Below are 17,473 nucleotides of genomic sequence, written 5' to 3' on the forward strand. Positions count from 1 at the left end.
AGGCTTGCTCCCTTCTTGGGCAGTGGAAACCTGTTGATGGCATAGTGGTGGCCTGGGGACAGTATCTCCTGGTTATCTCCATCAGTGGAGGGTGTCTCATTCAGACAAGAGCATCCCAATCTCCTGGGATTCTTATCTCTCTCAATGTCTCTGTTGCCCAGTTTCACCCCCATTTCTGCAGAGTTTGGGGGTTGCTCTGTCCAACCCAACTGTACCTGATGGTGGTTCGGGTTAGGAGGGCTTCCCAGCCAGAGGGTCCATCCAGGTCTCTGAGCAGGTTTTCTCCCTCCTCTAGGAAAATACAGTCCCTTAGATATGTGTAACTCAGTGAGTGAAACAACTTGGATGTTAAACCCCAGCCAAACACAATGTGACAGGTGCTACTGAGCTGATGTCTTCATTTTCAGTGCCTGCCCTTACCTTGGGCTGGGGCTCTCCTGCATCCCAGGTACAGTTTTACCTTTAGCCACCCCTCTGTCTGCCTTCCAGGTTCAATGAAGAGCCCCGTCAACAAGACAGCGCTGACCCTGATCGCAGTGAGCTCCTGCATCCTGGCCGTGGTGTGTGGCTCCCAGCTCTCCTGCCCCCTCACCGTCAAGGTGACACTTCACGTACCCGAGCACTTCATTGCGGATGGTAAGACCCTCAGGGAACTCAGACCCTGTTGCCCCATAGGCTGTGTTTGGGACATGGGGGTCCCTTTCTTTGGGAATTGGCCTAGTTCTGTTCAGCTTCAGGGATCCCCCTTCCCTGAGAAGCAAAGCACATCTGTGAGCCTGAGGCCAAAATCTGAACCGTGGAATGGTTTGAGTTGGAAAGGACTTAAAGCTCACCCGGTTTCAATCCCCTGGCACAGGCAGGGACCGCTTCCACTAGAGCAGATCACTCCAAGCCCCTGTGTCCAACCTGGCCTTGAATACTGCCAGGGATGGGGCAGCCACAGCTTCTCTGGGCACCCTGTGCCAGCGCCTCAGCACCCTCACAGTAAAGAACTTCTGCCTTAGATGTAATCTGAACTTCCCTTGTTTCAGTTTAAACCCATCACCGCTTGTCCAAACACTACTACTACTAGATTTTATTATTATTATTATTATTATTATTATTATTATTATTATTATTATTATTATTATTATTATTATTATTAATGCAAGCCTGAGGCCAAAATATAAATCTTTATTATTATTCTTATTATTAGCTTATATTATATGAGCCTGAGGCCAAAATCTCTGTAGCATCTTCTTATTGATATCATTGCTACTACGACTACTACTAATTGTGTCTGATGGATGTTTCTCTTTCCCCACGAACTCTCTGACAAGCCCTGACTAAACAGATATCCTCCTATCCTGCAGCGGCCAAGCTGCTCATCCCAGCCCCTTGCAGCAGTGCAGAGGGAAATTGCTCAGGTTTGAGCCAAAGCAGAGATGCTTTGGACAATTAGACGAGGGCTGCTGTCACTATTTATTGCTTTCTCCAACCGGGCTCCTTGCGTTTGCTGTGTTTCACTGACCTTTTCTTTATAATGTGCAGTGAGCGTCGAGTGCAAGTTTTTGGTAACACGAGGGCAAATTTCATTTTCTTCCAGCAGACAGGAGCCATTATTCAGTCGGTTTCAATTCCTCACCTCCTGCACTCATCTCGCTGCTTGGGGCATGCAGAGGGGACACTTTCTCTGCCAGCAATGTGCCACATGGAGCTGGTGCATCACTGTAGCTGCTGGGGTGTCCTGATATGGCCAGCTCCTGTATAGCCCCACTTTGGGGCTAGGATGGGGGACAGGTTTTGGGGGGATTTATACTTTAGGGAGAGGTGGGTGGTGAAGGGGATGCAGAGGCACTGCAGCAGCAGGGGAAGATGGAGAGCGGCTTAAACCATCGCCCTGTGGTGGTGAGGGATTCACCAAGTGTTTGGAAGTGGGGTTCAGCCCTGCTAAGAGTGGTTTCTTTTTGGCTGTGATGTGCATTTGTAGGCTGATATGTGCAGTGTAACAGTGACAGAGCATGTGCTCTCCCCAGCTCCACCACTGCTTTGATTGACCCCACTTCTCTGCACTGAGTGATGCAGAGAAGTGTCTGCCTCACTAGGTGGGATGGGGTTCATAAGTGTCTTATGGGACGGGTGTTGTGTGCGGTTGGTTGATGCCTCCACCCTGGTGCATGAAGCTGCCTCTGCTCTGACCCCTGAGGATGCTTCTAAGCTGCCAACTCTGGAAATTGCAACCCAGTCTCCAGGTACATGGGTTGTCAAAGCTTGGTCCTTCTTTAAGGGAAGGAGGCGAGTGTCTGCTTTGTAGTGTCAGGTTGGAGGAACTGAACATCAGTGGAGTGATGTGAAGAAGCCATACCTTGAAACAAGGGCCTTTCTACACCTTGACCTGCTTCTTCTAGAAAGCTTTAAGGGTTGTCCAGGCTGCATATAAGTGTTCTGAAGTCTTCAGGCTGTTATTCTGAGTAGCTGGAGAACAGAAACTCTTTTTGCACTGGGGAAAGGAGGTTGCTCCGGTGTTAACTCATGTCCCTTTGAGACGGGCACTGGTGAGTTCACACTTGGACTGGGACTTCACAACTGGTTTTGGTACTTGTTGAAGATTATCTGAGAAGGGCGTGATGGGGATAGGGCCTCAGCATCCTGCTCCTGGCCCAGGGAAAGCAGCACCTCCTTGAAAAAGAAGCTAAACCAGAACACAGTGTCACTGTGTGGAATGAACATGGGTAGCTGAGCCTGTGTTTGTCACTGGGAAAGGGGTGGCAATGCGAATTATGCAAATAGGGAGAACACTCGAATGGAAATGACAATGAAATACCACTAAAACAGATTAATATCCTCGAAACTGGGGGAAATGGGATGATCTCCAGTCCTGACTTAATGACTTTGCTGAAGAGAAAGCAGTGAGAGGCCTGGTAGAACTGGCTTGGAGAAGAATTAAAATGAGCTTTGTGATGGAACTGTAAAATATAATTGCAAACTGCGAGAACTTTGTTAATATTTTTTATGAGAAACAGTCAAATTCCTCACCCAGAAGCAGCCAAGTACACTTTGCAGTGGCTATCACTTGCAGTAAGATCTCATCACTTTATGCGATGGCAGAGTTCCTTGCCTGGGAAGAGAGAAGCTCTTAAAGTTGTCCCTTCTTTTTGAGCAGCAACAAATCCCAAGGCAGCACCCAACTGGCAGCAAAACGCTATAAAACATTTAAAGGCATCACAGAATGAAGCCAGGCTGGGAAATCTTAATGATACCCTGTGAAAACAGGGCTGGTTGTGATTGCAGGGGTTTGGCACCCGGAGTCTTATGCTGGTGGAAAAGAGCGGACGTGCTTCTCTCTGGGGATGACCTGGGTGGGTTTAACCCTGCTTTTGCTTGGATGCAAAGGGGGGTTGGTGTGGGCATTTCCCTGATGTCTTTGGCTTGGCTGAGTCTGGGAGCTTTGATCATAGAATCCCAGCCTGGTTTGTATTGGAAGGGAGCTTAAAGCTCACCCAGCTCCAACCCCTGCCACGGGCAGGGACACCTTCCACTGGAGCAGCTTGCTCCAAGCCCCTGTGTCCAACCTGGCCTTGAACACTGCCAGGGATGGGGCAGCCACAGCTTCTCTGGGCACCCTGTGCCAGCGCCTCAGCACCCTCACAGGGAAGAATCAGCCCTGAGCCAGTCTCTCACGTGGCACCTGATGGTGTGCACCATATTCATAAATGTTGCCTTGCACTTAAATATCCGCTTCCTGGAGCTGATCTCTTTTGTATTTTGCATGATGATCAGGCAGGCTCCGAGAAGGCAAGGATGGTGCATTTACAGGAGGTGTTCCCATGCAAGAGAAGGGTGGGTGCCCACTCAGTTCCTCTTTGAAATGTGGTATTTCAATAGCCAAGGAAAAATCCTCAAGCAGAGCAGGTACCAACACCTCTGCAGGAAAAGCCAAACAAAGGCAGAGGCTGAAAGAAATCCCTCTCCTAGCAGATGAAAACTCATCTTTGAAGGGAACTTTAAATAGATGCCAGCAAGCTGGAGCCAGGAGCCAACGCCAGCTTGGGAAAAGGAGGGGTGCAGGGGTGGGTGCAGGGTGGGTGCCCCACCAGATGCCTCCAGCTTTCCCCTCTGCAGCAAGCAATGGGGTTAGAGGAGGAAGCTCCTGATCCCCCTAGAGTCGCAGCAGGGGAAAGGGGAGGTGAAGGACTGAGATCAGAAGCCAACTAGCAGCAAAAGCTGGGGGGATATATTCCAAGCAGCGGTGTTAATGACCAGCCTGTGTCTATTGCCCTTATTTTTCTCCCTCAGTTCATTTTCTTCCTTTTGGTCATTTGATGGGGTCCCGTCCCCCCCACAGCTCCTCTCCCTCTCTTAGCAATTACTGCCTGGTTTGTACAGCTGCTCTGCCTTCATATGGTGGCCAAATCCAGGAAAGCCTGGCAGAAGCATCCCTGCTCTTTGTGGGTGGGGAAGGATGGGGACATTCTCCCCCTCAGAAATGGGCTCGTGCCTCTAACCCTTCCCTTGGCATGTGATGATTGGAGCATCCTGTTCCTTCTGCTGCTCCAGGGCATCGTTTTTAGGGACAGCCTCTGCTCATGCTGAGCAGAAGGCATCACTGATTTTGGAGATGGATTGGATTTATAGAAAGGTTGGTAGTGGTTTTTATGAGGATATGGAAATGCAAAGCATTATTTAGAGGACCCTTTAGTGCCAAAAAGGAGGAAGAAAAGAAAGAGAGCCCCCTCCATGTGAGCAATAAAACTCTTTATGTGAATATGTGAGACACTGGGCTCTGTACATTCAATAGTTGGGGGTTTTTCTCCCCTTGTAAGCAATCATTCAAAAAGTCGAGATACAGCAATGGGAACGGCTTGCAGGGAAGGCAGGGCTGGGGAAAGATGCCCCAGAGGCCTGAGCCTGGAGTATGTCCTTGCTTCACAACAGTTTGAAATATAGTGTCAATTAAAGCTTCCCATTTTTACAGCCTGCAAAGAGGTTATATATGGTGTGGGTGGATGTTTGGATCTGGATACTTTAGTGGGATTGGGATCTGAGATCCTCTGGTGCATACTGAAGGAGGCAAGGCTACATTTAGCTAGGGGCTTGTAGGGCTTTGTTTTATAAGTGGAAATAAAGGGCATAAAGCAGGTTTGTGTCACTTCAAAGGCATCTCGGGACATTCGTAGCTTCCTTCCCTCCTGCTGTGAGACGCGTGCCAGAGGAGATGTGGTTATCCCTGTCTGAGCTGCGGGCTGGGTGGTTTATGCAGGTCAGGAGCACAGCACAGAGCTCCTGCAGGCATGGATGGGTTCCCATAGGATGCGCATTATCCTGCAAGCCATAGGGGAAGAAGGAAAACCCTGTCCCGGTACATGCAAAGCCAGGAGGTGGAACTGCCATTTGTGACCATGCTTTGGGTTTGATGCAGAGCTGGAAGAAGCTTCTTTGTGTTTTGCTTTTTGCTTCTAAGCTTGGTGCGTCTGCATCTGCCCGGTGACGTTCTGCCGTTGTCACGCAGCTGATGGGTGATTGTTTCATCTGAAGATGATTCCCTACCTTCCCCCACCACTGATCCCTCTGAGGCGCCGGTGGAATTGGATGCTGCTATTAGCAGCCTGTGCTAATTTCCGAAGATTGCTGGAGCTCTGCAGTCTGCAATTGTTGGACTGGCAACAACTTCTCAGTTTGGTTTTAATTAAATGTGTTGCTTTAAATTGTTTGCTTTTGACATTTCCTGCTCAATCTTCTGCAGCCCTCGGAGGTGACCAGGCATTAACTTGTGTCCTCAGGTGCTTGCCCACGTGTGCTCAGCACATGCCATAGAGAAATGAGCAGGGAGAGGTGGGAGCCTGCTGCTTCCCCATCCTGTTTTACAGCAACTTGAAGCTGGAGATGCTCTTTTTTACATGTGGAGTACCCCAGAAGGATGGAGAAAGGGATTTGATCTCAAAGGCATCCAAGCTTTCAGAGGGACGCTGCCGTTGCTGTCCCTTACATTTTCCAGTTGGTCCCAACCTGCTTTGGAATCAGCAGAGGGAATTGGCTGGATTTTTCTTGTGCTGTTTCTTCCCCATGGAGTCATTCTACTGCTCTATGGGGACTGGGTCAGGGCTTTGGCAGAAGCAATGCTTTCCTATTGCAGCCTTGGTGCCAGGTCTGCCTGCCCTGGACCCTGCATGTTTCTGGAGGCTGTGTCTGGGGGCAGCTTTGCAAATTGCCTTTAATTCCATCAGCTCTTAACCACCGGGTCACGTCCGTGCCTGCATTACAGCTCCCTCCTGTTCCTGCACCCGTTTAGCTGGGTGAGGAAATGTGAGCAAATGGCTGCAGTGTTACCAGACATGAACTCTAAATATTAACATCAATTTATGAACTGTATCAGCACGGATCAAAGGGATTCCAAGATGGTTTTACAGCGTGAACGCTCTTTGCATGAGGAACTAATAAGATTCTGGAGGCTGAAGTACATCGTGTTTTTATCGTGCTTTTGACAGGCTTGTGAACCTGCATCCATTCTCCCCTGTGCCGCAAGCGTGCTGGGCTGCTGGGGCAGCTTCACTTTGCCTCTTCCTTTCTCCTTTGCAGGATCTATCAAAGCCAAGCCAGGGGGATTCAGACTGGTATTTGGATGGTGTCAGCAGGGGCTGGTTCAAAGCCAGGACTTCCTGCATCCTGAGAGAGGCAGGATGCACCCATCACAAGGGAGGTGATACCTCCCAGTGCCTCCTCATCTACCAGAACCATTTGCCCTCTGATTTGGGAGGGATGGTGAGAGAAGACTACAGTAATGCATATCCTTAACCAACTAACCTGCTTCCTTTTATAGATGGAGAGATACAAACACTGATTCATGCATCCACAGGATGAGATCCTGCTTGCTTGCAGCATGGTGGTCAGTCAGTCCTGGGATGCTGGCTTAGGCCACACTTGCTTTTGAACCAGAATTCATGGAATACATGCAGCAACAGTGATGGAGCAGTGCAGCGAGGGGTTTTGGAGGCTGCATAGCTAGGAACATGCTACTTCACTTTATCATTCTTCCAACAAGTACTGTTGCTGATGTTCAATCTCTGGTGATATCTTGCCTCAGTCCCATGGCATAATAACTCTGCACGTGATGCCTCTTGGTTATGTTTTCTGCCATCCTGGGAGGATGTTTAGTCTTGGTGCTGGCTGAAAAATCTCCATTCGCACACACTTTGTGTTTTTTAAAGCTTATCATAGCTCATCTGTCATATACTTCATGATGTGATTTGATTTAGGCTGGATTTCCTCAAGCCCTTGTCCAATATCTAGAGAGCATCACTGGGGAAGAGCCCCAGGCTGGAGCGTGGGAGTTGGGAGATATGGAGCATTAAGGAGAGGCTTTTCTTTAGGAGTTTAATTTCTGTCTCAGCCATTGCTGGCCCAGATGCCTACTGATGATAGAGTTGTGCTGTTACCAACACCTGCATAATGGTATTGCCTAGTAACACCATGGGAGATGTCACTGCAGAGTAAGCTTGACCACAAGGCCATGGTGCGAAGATGCCACTTGGGTTTGGGAGAAGTTGGTGAAGTCCTCACCCTCTGTACGAGGTTAAACATGGGCATTGCCTGTCAGAAACTCAGCCCTGGTGAAATCAAGACTGAGTGCCGAGGAACCCTGAAGAAACCGTCTGTCAGAATGATCAAGAAAGTGCCATTAACACTTAAAATGTAACCCTGCTCCTCCCACAGGAAAGATGCTTCTACTCGGAGCTGTAATTACATGCAGATTTGTATCACTAATTTGCTTCTGCTTTGCCGGAGTGAAAAAGCTCTGGCAGGATTGACAGTGCTTCTAAGGGATGGGGGTCTCTGGGCTTGAGCCAAAAATCAATGGTTGGGGAGCATTGGTATGAGCAGTCCAGGCTCTGGAAGTAGTTTGTGTGCTGAAAGTACATCCTTGAGTCAAGGATGTAAACTGTATGCGCTTTGGCTGGTGGGAGAGTAATGAAAGATGTGCCTATAGACTTTTGTGGGTTTTAAAACTGGCTATCATAACTTTCTGGTTAGGCATTTCATCTTGTTCAAGAGAGAAACCATTTGAAAAGGAAGATGAAGTGTCTAGCTTGGATTTTAACCCAGTGTGAAACTGTCCCTGGATTCAAATTAGGACGTAGAATTAAGAGTTTGACTTTGAAGGATCAGCCTTGCAGTACGTAAAGGGGCTACAGGAAATCTGGAGAGAGGCTTTCTACAAGTGTAGGGACAGGCTAAGGGGAATGGCTTGAACCTGCCCGAAGGGAGACTGAGAGGAGCTCTTAGGCAGAAGCTCTTCCCTGTGAGGGTGCTGAGGCGCTGGCACAGGGTGCCCAGAGAAGCTGTGGCTGCCCCATCCCTGGCAGTGTTCAAGGCCAGGTTGGACACAGGGGCTTGGAGCAAGCTGCTCCAGTGGAAGGGGTCCCTGCCCATGGCAGGGGTTGGAGCTGGAGGAGCTTTAAGTTCCCTTCCAGCTGAAAGCAGTCTGGGATTCTGTGATTGCCTACCCAATTAGTCTGTGGATACAATCCTGCACAAAACCTGGCTTGCTTTCTTAGGTCATTGTTTGTACCCTGGGCATCCAACATCTATCTGGTTCTTCTGCATTGCCTGAAAGACATTTAAGACAAGGCCAGGAGAGAGCTGATCAATGCAAAGAGTTGATAGGGGAGGAGTTGTCTCTTTGGGAAATATTCTTTCAAGTTTAACAAGGAAAATAAGAAAGGTCTCCAAAGAAATCAAATAGAGTTGTTCTTTGTACCTATAGAGCAGAGCAAGGGGGTAATCCTTCCTCTAGTGTTTAAAGAAAATTTCTGTGACAGGATTATAATTGTGTGATGGTAGGGGGATGGATGCATTAATAGCAATGTGTAGTATGACCTCCCATAGCTTTCCAGCACAAAATACTAATATTAGATGAAAAGAAATTTTGTTGGCCAAGAAACAGTGAATGGACCAAAGACAAAAAGAGCAGAGGGAGGAAGAAATAGAAAGTCTTAAAAAAAGCACGTATTTTGATCTTTTGTCTTGAAAAGAAAGAGAGAAAGGAAAAACCAAACCCTCTTGGCTTCCTTTTGGGTGCTTTGTTCTTTCCCCTTGTTCACTCTCTCTTCTGAGCTGTTTTATCCTGTTGTGTTCTGGAAAATGATTTCTGAAATGTCAAAAACTTCAAGCCTTCTTTTGTCAGGGCTTAAGCAGTTCCACTGGACTTTGAATGAGACCCCAGCGTGAGAGACATGAACTTTTGATGCTGCCTTAACTGATCTGGCTTTGATCAGTGTGGAAGGATGAGGGCAAGGGGGGAAACACACGCATACATAAACCCAAACAAATCAATCCCCCAAGGTGCTGGTAAACTTTATGGGGCCGGGAAGCAATTGCAGAGCTGTGAACTGATGTTCTCCGTGGTGTGGTGATGCTGCTCTGTGGTGCAAACCCAACAGTGCTTGAGGGATGTGTCCTATAGCGAGGGTTCTGGGAGGTGGTGGTTTTGGGTGGTGAGCTGCTGTTTTGGTGCTGTATTCCCTTGTTTGGTTGATGGTTGCTTTACACTGCGACCATGTCTCTGTTGAAGGGGGAATTTTACTGAGCTTTTGATTGGGAAGCACAAAACTTGTGTCTTGGCAGACATCATCGAGGTGATAGGGTTGGCAGCAGAAGACAACAGGGTGGACAGTCTCTGTGGGGGTCCTCTGAGAGTGCATCTGGTGGTTGTGGGGGTTGTTTGGGGGGGTCTGAGCTCCTTCAGGTGGGCTTTTAGAGGGTGGTATTGAGCCAGGTCTGCCCTGGCTGTGTGAGTGCCTTGAGATGCCCTTACTCCCTTCCCTCATCTTGATTTCCCTCCATTGACAGACTATGCTGGTGGAAACAAACCTGGCTGGTATTCCTGACAAGCAAAAGATGTTTGAAACAGATCTAGCTTGGAAAATGTTTGTTCTTGGTAGTTTCTAAAAGGATTTGATACTCAGCTTGCCCTTTCTGAGCTTTTCAAGATGTTTTTCATGCTGACTTTTGAAAACTGTCTTCTGTGTTTAGAGTCTCTGAAAATAAAGAGGAAAAATTGTGTGAAAAAGCTTTGAAATCTTCAAAATTTTAGCTTTCAAAATATTTGTAAAACACCTTTTCCTGTTATTATTATTTTTTTCCCCCCAGATAAGTCATAAAGGGATCAGGGTTGGGATGTTTGTTTGCACTTTCAATGGGAGCAAAGGTGATGAGAATGTCTTTGTACATCTCTCAATCTTACCCAGCTGAGCCGCAACACTTGGCTTCAGATGTGAGAAGGTTCCTTGCTGGAAGTTGTCCCCTTTCTCCTCCTAGGAAGGAAAGAAAGTGTTTATAATTAGCTAAAACCTTCAATTTCCCCAGGTTTGGGGTTTATCTTTATACTGGAGTAGAAAAGCCTCTGTTTTACACTGAACTTAGAGTCATAGAATCACAGAATGGTTTGTGTTGGAAGGGACCTTAAAGCTCCTCCAGCTCCAACCCCTGCCACAGGCAGGGACACCTTCCACTGGAGCAGCTGCTCCAAGCCCCTGTGTCCAACCTGGCCTTGAACACTGCCAGGGATGGGGCAGCCACAGCTTCTCTGGGCACCCTGTGCCAGCGCCTCAGCACCCTCACAGGGAAGAACTTCCATATCTCCAACCTGAACTTCCCCTGTTTCAGTTTGAACTCATCACCCTTTGTCCTATCACTGCAGTCCCTGAGAAAGAGCCCCTCTCCAGCATCCTTGTAGCCCCTCCAGAACTTGGATTGAGGGATTTTGGATTCAAATATTTTCACTGTTGTTTTTGTTTTAGATTTTTAAACTTTCAACATTGAGGATGATTCCTCAGTCAGACTCATTAAAATGAAAATAAATAATCCTGAAAATACCAGGACTTTTCTTCTTAAGTTTTAGTTTCATTATATTTGGGAAGGTTTCTTTATAGAGTATGGCAAAACTTGATTAATTTGCAGGTAATTTCAGGCTTCCCAAGTCTGTGTTTTTTTCCATGGACACCAAACCTCTGCTAAAAGAGAAGTTAGAAGCTCCAGTCCAGGTGTCACATTTTGGTGTGGATTTAGGAGGTACTTCCATCAACACACAGTTGTTGGGTTAGGGTTTCTTTTTAATGCTGTCAGCAGCAAATAGGGTTTTCCAAAGGAAATGAAGATGTGGCAGCAGGGCCATAAATGGCTTCCTCCTGCTGAGGACCTTAGCATGTGGGGATGGATGGTCACCCCTCCATTCTCCACCCCAGCCAGGGGTCCTGCCGTCTGCATAGTCTATCCCCTCCAGAATACTCTGCCAGCTCAAGTCACCTTCATCTTGATGAACACTAATACTATGACTCTTTTATGTCTGAATTGCTTCTGTTGCTTTCAGGCTGGCTGTATTTTAACTAGAAGTGGGGTTCATTAAGTAGGGATTTAATCTAGAGCTATTGCTTTAGCTCTTCAGTCTTTGGGTGCAGAGGGAGTTGTCTGTAGCTGAGCCTCAAAATGTGCTTACGTGATTCCCAAGCCTCGCTCTTTATTAGGGATCTACAAAAATGAGGAAGAAAGGAAGATTGACAGGTTACTGCATAGCCACATATACGTAAAAAGTAAACACTCCCAATGGGTTCACACTGCATTTCTCTTTGGTAAAACAAACCAGCAACAGTTTAACATTGGTATTTCAAGCTGTCTTTAAATATTCGTGGCAAAGAATGATAATTAGAGAGAAAATGATGTGGTTCTAAGGTAATTCTGAGTGTTCAGCATCTCAATGCTTTCCACTGGTGGTGTGGAGTTTACCCATCAATTTACTGCCGTTGTGTGGCTGATTGAGATGTATCCTGCAGCCTTGGTGATGCAGGCTCCTGCCTTGCTGGGTCTCCAGAGCAGCTTGATCTGGGAAGTCTAATTTCCATTTGCTTGAACAGTCAATAGCTTGGCAGCTTCCATCATGTTTGAGTGTAGAGATGTGGCTGTGAATGTGTTTATGGTGTATAAACAGTGTAAGTGTAGAAGACTTGAATTCATGTGAAAGCAGAACTCACATTTGTGTGGTGCTGAGATCTTGGGATGCTTGAAAATGTGGTTGCTCACTGGGATGCTTGACTTCAGGCTCTGCTTATTTTATACTTGGCATGGTGCACGATGATGTTTAGAAGAACTTGCTAAAGCACCAGTGATTCTCTTCAGAAGGAAATTAGGAGGCTGTGCTCAGGCAGGTTCATGTAGGGTGGTTGCTGTTGTGAGTTCTTATCCTGCTTTTTAAATGTCTTGGCTTTCATTGAGCTAAGAATTTAAGTGCTGCTTAGCAAAATGATGTCCTAGTCCTTTCCTAAGTGACACAAGCCTTAAGGTTTCATGAAAATATGCCTTGGATCTATAGACTTGCTATCCTGGATAATCACTAAGAAGAATTTGAATCTTCATATAGTGGTTGCAAATGTTACCCACGTTTGCAAGTCCTAACACTTACTGGTGGGCTCGTGGGCTACCTGGTGGTTCCCCTTGCCCCCTCCTCTTTGAAGGCTTCTTCTCGCCCATTTTGAAAGGCTTTTACCCTGGTAACTTCTGCAAAGCACCACTTAATGGCAGAGGTTTTTTTTGCTCCCCTCTGATCTGTGCGGCCCGATTACGGAGGCTGTCTTATAATCAATGTAATTGAAGATCAGAGTTAATGAGGACCTCTGTGCCTGCAAAATCCCCCAAGCGACGCTGGGCCTCAGATGTTAGATAAGGAAATGATTGGGCTGAACTGAAAATCTATTTGGCTAATTAGATGATGCATATTCCCAGATGCCAGTGGGGAAAAAGAGTGTTTCACAAAAAAAAGAAACGTGATTCTGGAAGAAAACACTTTTGGCAGGAATTCATTTCTGGCTCTTGGGAATGTCTCTCATACGAGAGCACTCATATAAGAAGTTGTGTGTTGCGTCAGTTCCCTCATCTTGACTATGGAAGTGAAGTGGGAATAGTCCATGTGGCCACTGCCCATTCTCATCCTGAGCCTTGCATCCTCATGGACACCACCTGCGTGAGCTACGGATGAGATGTTTCAATCTTATGGATCATATTAGTCACATTGGTCCACATTTCTGCAGAGATTTCGGACTCAAATACAGTGTATCATGATGCTGGGTGGTGTAAGGGTAGGGGAGAAGAGTATCCCAGCTGGTGGACCATTTGCTGGGGCACATTCATATGGAGAGGAATGGTCAAATGGAGTTCTTCGGGTCTGAGTGTTGGTGAACTTGGTATTAGTTTGCTAATCTTGACATCACAGCAGCTTCTGAAGAATCAAGTGTTCTGCTGTTGGGCCAAAATGCATGTTTGGTGGATTTGTTTGATTGTTTTGGGTTACTTTTTACCTTCTTACACTCATCTAACACACTTCTTTCCCACTTCCCAGGCAGCAGCTTCGTTGTGAGTGAGGGGAGCTACTTGGACATCTCCGACTGGCTTAATCCAGCCAAGCTGTCCCTGTACTATCAGATCAATGCCACATCCCCCTGGGTGAGAGACCTCTGCGGCCAGAGGACCACTGATGCCTGTGAGCAGCTGTGTGACCAGGAGACAGGTAAGGGAGGCTGGGGAAGAGTAAAAACCCTGGGAAGCTTGGAGGTGTGAGGGAGAAGTTTTATCTCTGGGTACTTCGACACCCACTCGGTTCACCTCTTTAGCCTGGTGTTGGGCATGGAGGTCCAAGAAGTACCAGCAGGATCACCCAGTGGTGAACCCCATCAGAAAGGTGCAAAGGAGATGGGCACAAGGATGGGGATTTGAAATGGTGGAGCTGTCACCTCTTTGGTGTGGCAGCAGCAGACACATGGAGTTAATCTGTTTGTAAGCTGTGCTGTTTGCTGTCCAGTTTGGACAACCTTACTCATGAGCTTGCCCCATCTCCATCTCTTAGTTTTTGAGCATTCCACTGCAGAGCAGCATGTTTTCCATCAGTGCTCCTGTCTGATGGTCACCTCTGTTGAATCTCTTCTTCAGTTCTTCCTCATGGAGTTGGGAAGTTGCCATCTTTCCTCATCTGTAAATGACCTTTTGGTGAGCATATCCTGCTTGCAGCCAGCCCTCTTTGAACTCTGGGATGTGGGGCTGGACAAAGGAAAAATGTCACCATTCCTTCTGCCCTACATGCTCCTGCATGACAACCGGTGGTCCTGGCATCTGCACTGAGCTGGGCACATAGAAAACAGCAACCATGCAACTAGTGAATGAGGGCAGGGGGTTTGCATGAGTGGACATAAGTATATGTGACCCCAGCCAATGGCTGGCCATTGAGAGGTGATGTCACCCAGCTGGAATGGGTGACAGGACCTTGCATGAGTGTTCTCATTGTGTGTTTGTGGAGCAGACTCGTGGCTGCAAATAAGGATGTTGGTTTCTGGTTTTGCCAGGGATTTGGAGGGAGGTGGTTCACATAGGAGACCTTTTCTAAGCCTCCCACTGCTGTTAACAGCATCTTGAGGGGAAGAAATCCTTCATGAGTACATAGGCTGACAGAGGGGACCCTGTTCTCATCCCTCACTGCTCTGCCGAGGTGCAAATACTGAACATTGTCATATAGATGTTTTCTTGCTCATGAACATTCTCTTAGTACTCCTGTTCCTTGAGGCTTGTCTGCACAGAGGCACTGGCAGGCACTGCTGCAGCAGGGTGATTACTTGGGATGAATTTCCCATGTAGATGAGCCCTGGGCATCACCTACAGTCCCAGTGAGGGCTGGGAGGTGACAGCAGCCACCCCGACAGATGGAGATGGTGCAGGAGGAGGCTCTTCTCATCCAGATGTCACGGAGCAGAAGGGTTGTTTCAGGCAATGGCGAAACGCAGCCACCCCAGTGGGAGAGGGAGGATGCATTCAAGTCTCCCTCCATTCAGAGGACGAGGAGAGAAAAAGCTCTGCCTGCAGCAGAAATGCATGGATCCAGGCCATGACTTCCCCTTTGGAAGAGCCCCCCCATGCCACCCTTGGCATGGAGCAAGGCTGATTTAATGCTCACATGGCCTCTGCTGTGAGGAGCGGCTCTTTCCCCATGCCATCCCAGCTGCTGCTCCCCCTCCATCCCCAGCTCACAGGAGCAGCTTGTCGCTCTCACTGGAGGCCCCACGCTTGAGCGGGATGTGTCAGATCTCATTTGTAGGGAAGGCAGGAATGCTCCTTAGCCCGGGATGTGCTTTGCTCTGCACCACGCTGGATCTCAACCTTGCCAGCTGCTCTACAGTTCCTATTCTTGGTTCCCATCCTCTCTGCTTACCCATGGTGGGAGCCAAGGACAAAGCAGCCTTCATCTGAACCTTCAGGTTCCTCACCTGAAATCTCGATCAGCTTCTTTCCCTTCTCTCCAGCCTGGGAGTTTGCATGTGGATAAAGGAAAATCTTTCTCCTGTCAGCTGGATCCGCACGGATAAAACAGGACTGAGATTGTTGATTTTCAGAACCTAAATCTAAGACTCCTCTTAAGAGGTCCAAACTTCACAAGAGCTGAGCAACCACCCCCTGAAAGTGATGCCTTGGCAACTGCCTTTTTGACACCCTATCCCAGGACATAACCCCAAGCATGCACTTACAGTCAACACCATTGACCAGCCTTTAGCTGGTGAGGAGCTCCCGTGCCAGGCTGGGGCAGGCTGTAACTCCATGATACACTGCATGTATTCTCAGATTTATTTTTATGAATGTCATTCTGGTTTTAAGGGTGATTTATTTTTTATCGCCACGGGAGAGGCAGGCCTGTGGTTTTACTGTGGGACATAAATCCTGCCTGAATTTCAACCTTTTCAGGTCAGGGATTTTCATCATCTCCATGAGCATCCCTAGCGATGAGTGCTGAGGGTTTCCCCTGCCCTCTGTCCTCTCAGGCTGGGTGAAGCATCCATGAGGCCTGGGGTTTGTCCTGTCTGGAGGATAAAAGCCTTGACGTTTTCTCCTGTGGAGAGCAGCACAGCCAGGTTTGAGGTCCTCCAGTGCATTTATTGCTTAACTCCATGGTTGTGTGGATGCAATCTTGTTCCAAAGCCTTCTTGCTCCAAGGTGGAAGCAGACACGTGTGGGCAGCACTCAACATCAGCGGCATTGCCACAGGCTCCTGGCCCATATTTAAGGACCTCCAGGTCACGTATGCTCTGTCTGTTGAGTCTTACGCCTTCCCAGCACTGCAAACCTCCTTTTGGGCTGGAGTTTCCAATGAGATCTGTCTGTACAATGTGCTTACTCATGACTCCAGCCACCAAGTACTCCTTCAGTATGAGTAATAATCCGCTGTGAAAGCGGAGGCTCTGAAACGCTAGGAAATGCCAAAATACATTTTGCTTGCCTGACCTTAATTTGCCTTCCCTTGTGTCTTCATCGTGTGACTCACTCTTTAATTAAATGATTGCTGTTCCCCCCCCCACCCGACAGATTTCAAACCCTCTTTGCAAAGCACCAGCTCGTCAGAGCTTGTCAGAGGGAGCACCAACATCTGCACGTGAGCAAAATACCATCTTCCCCCTTCCTCCCCTGCCTTAGAAACAGGCAAGCTGGTTGATCAGACACGACTGACTGTAGATACAGGTGTAGATGGATGCTGCTGAAAGTCTTTCCCCTGCAGATGCAACACAGTGGCCATGCTCCATCCACCACATCAGATGGGGTAGGTACCTCGCCGGGGTCGGGATGTGGTCCTCAGGATGTGATCCAAATCTCCCCATCCTCTTGGTAGGAGCTGGCTGTGGTGCTTGGAATGAGAACAGGGAAAGGTTTGTCAACTTCTGGGACTTGCCATCAACTCTCCTCGCTCTCTGCATTTTGGACAGATGTGGAGCACATTGGCAGTGCCACCACTCATACCATGCACTGAGATACCTCTTGTGTAAGATTCAGGAGTGCTTTTTCCCTGGCCTCCATTCCCAGCACCGGTAACATTGATGAGAGCATCTGTTTCCAGCAGCATATGCAAATCCTGATTTGTGAGCACAATTACCTGCTTTGTATGCACAAAACTGATTCACTTGCACATTCTGTGGGCATTGCTTAAGAGACCTGCTGGAGAATCGGTCCCTTAGGGCCAAGTGCTGGAAGAAACAGCTTCTGATTCTGTGCTGTCAGGCTTGCTGGAGCGGTGGCATAAATGAGATGGATGGCACCTTGATTAGCAGGTGCAAATGGGTGGGATTTTTTAATTCTCCATCTATAAATCACGCATTTTGCCATCAAAATCTTCTCCTTTGCATCCACAATGGATGGCATCCCCAAAGCAATAGGACCAAAGGAGAAGTGGTAAGGAAGGGTCTTTCTGGAAGGGAGAAGCAGAAAAGGTTTCCATCATCTTCCAAATGGAAGTTGGTCACCAGAACTGCAGGCAGTGTTCATGTGCAGGTAGGATGGAGGTCTTACGGGCAGGACACAGATGAAAGTCACTTTTAAACAGAGCCATTCTTTACAGGTAACCTGTTAAGGGGATTTAGAGGTGGCAGTGCTGAGCAGATAAATCAGGAGATGACCCATCTTGGTGAGGGTGTATTTGTGT

At 47.9% G+C, this 17,473-nt stretch overlaps 1 protein-coding gene across 2 annotated transcripts in view; it reads left to right on the forward strand.

The window, feature by feature from the left end:
• The window catches only part of ASTN2 (astrotactin 2), a 328,524-nt gene that overhangs the window by 121,415 nt on the left and 189,636 nt on the right, over positions 1-17,473 (forward strand). For both annotated transcript variants that reach the window (XM_034067350.1, XM_034067351.1), the window contains 2 exons: positions 490-636; positions 13,364-13,531. In XM_034067350.1, the coding sequence (XP_033923241.1) occupies positions 490-636; positions 13,364-13,531 (315 nt within the window). The remainder of the gene's footprint in view (positions 1-489; positions 637-13,363; positions 13,532-17,473) is intronic.

This window comes from Melopsittacus undulatus, chromosome 11 (genome assembly GCF_012275295.1).
Source record: "Melopsittacus undulatus isolate bMelUnd1 chromosome 11, bMelUnd1.mat.Z, whole genome shotgun sequence".
Taxonomy (NCBI): domain Eukaryota; kingdom Metazoa; phylum Chordata; class Aves; order Psittaciformes; family Psittaculidae; genus Melopsittacus; species Melopsittacus undulatus.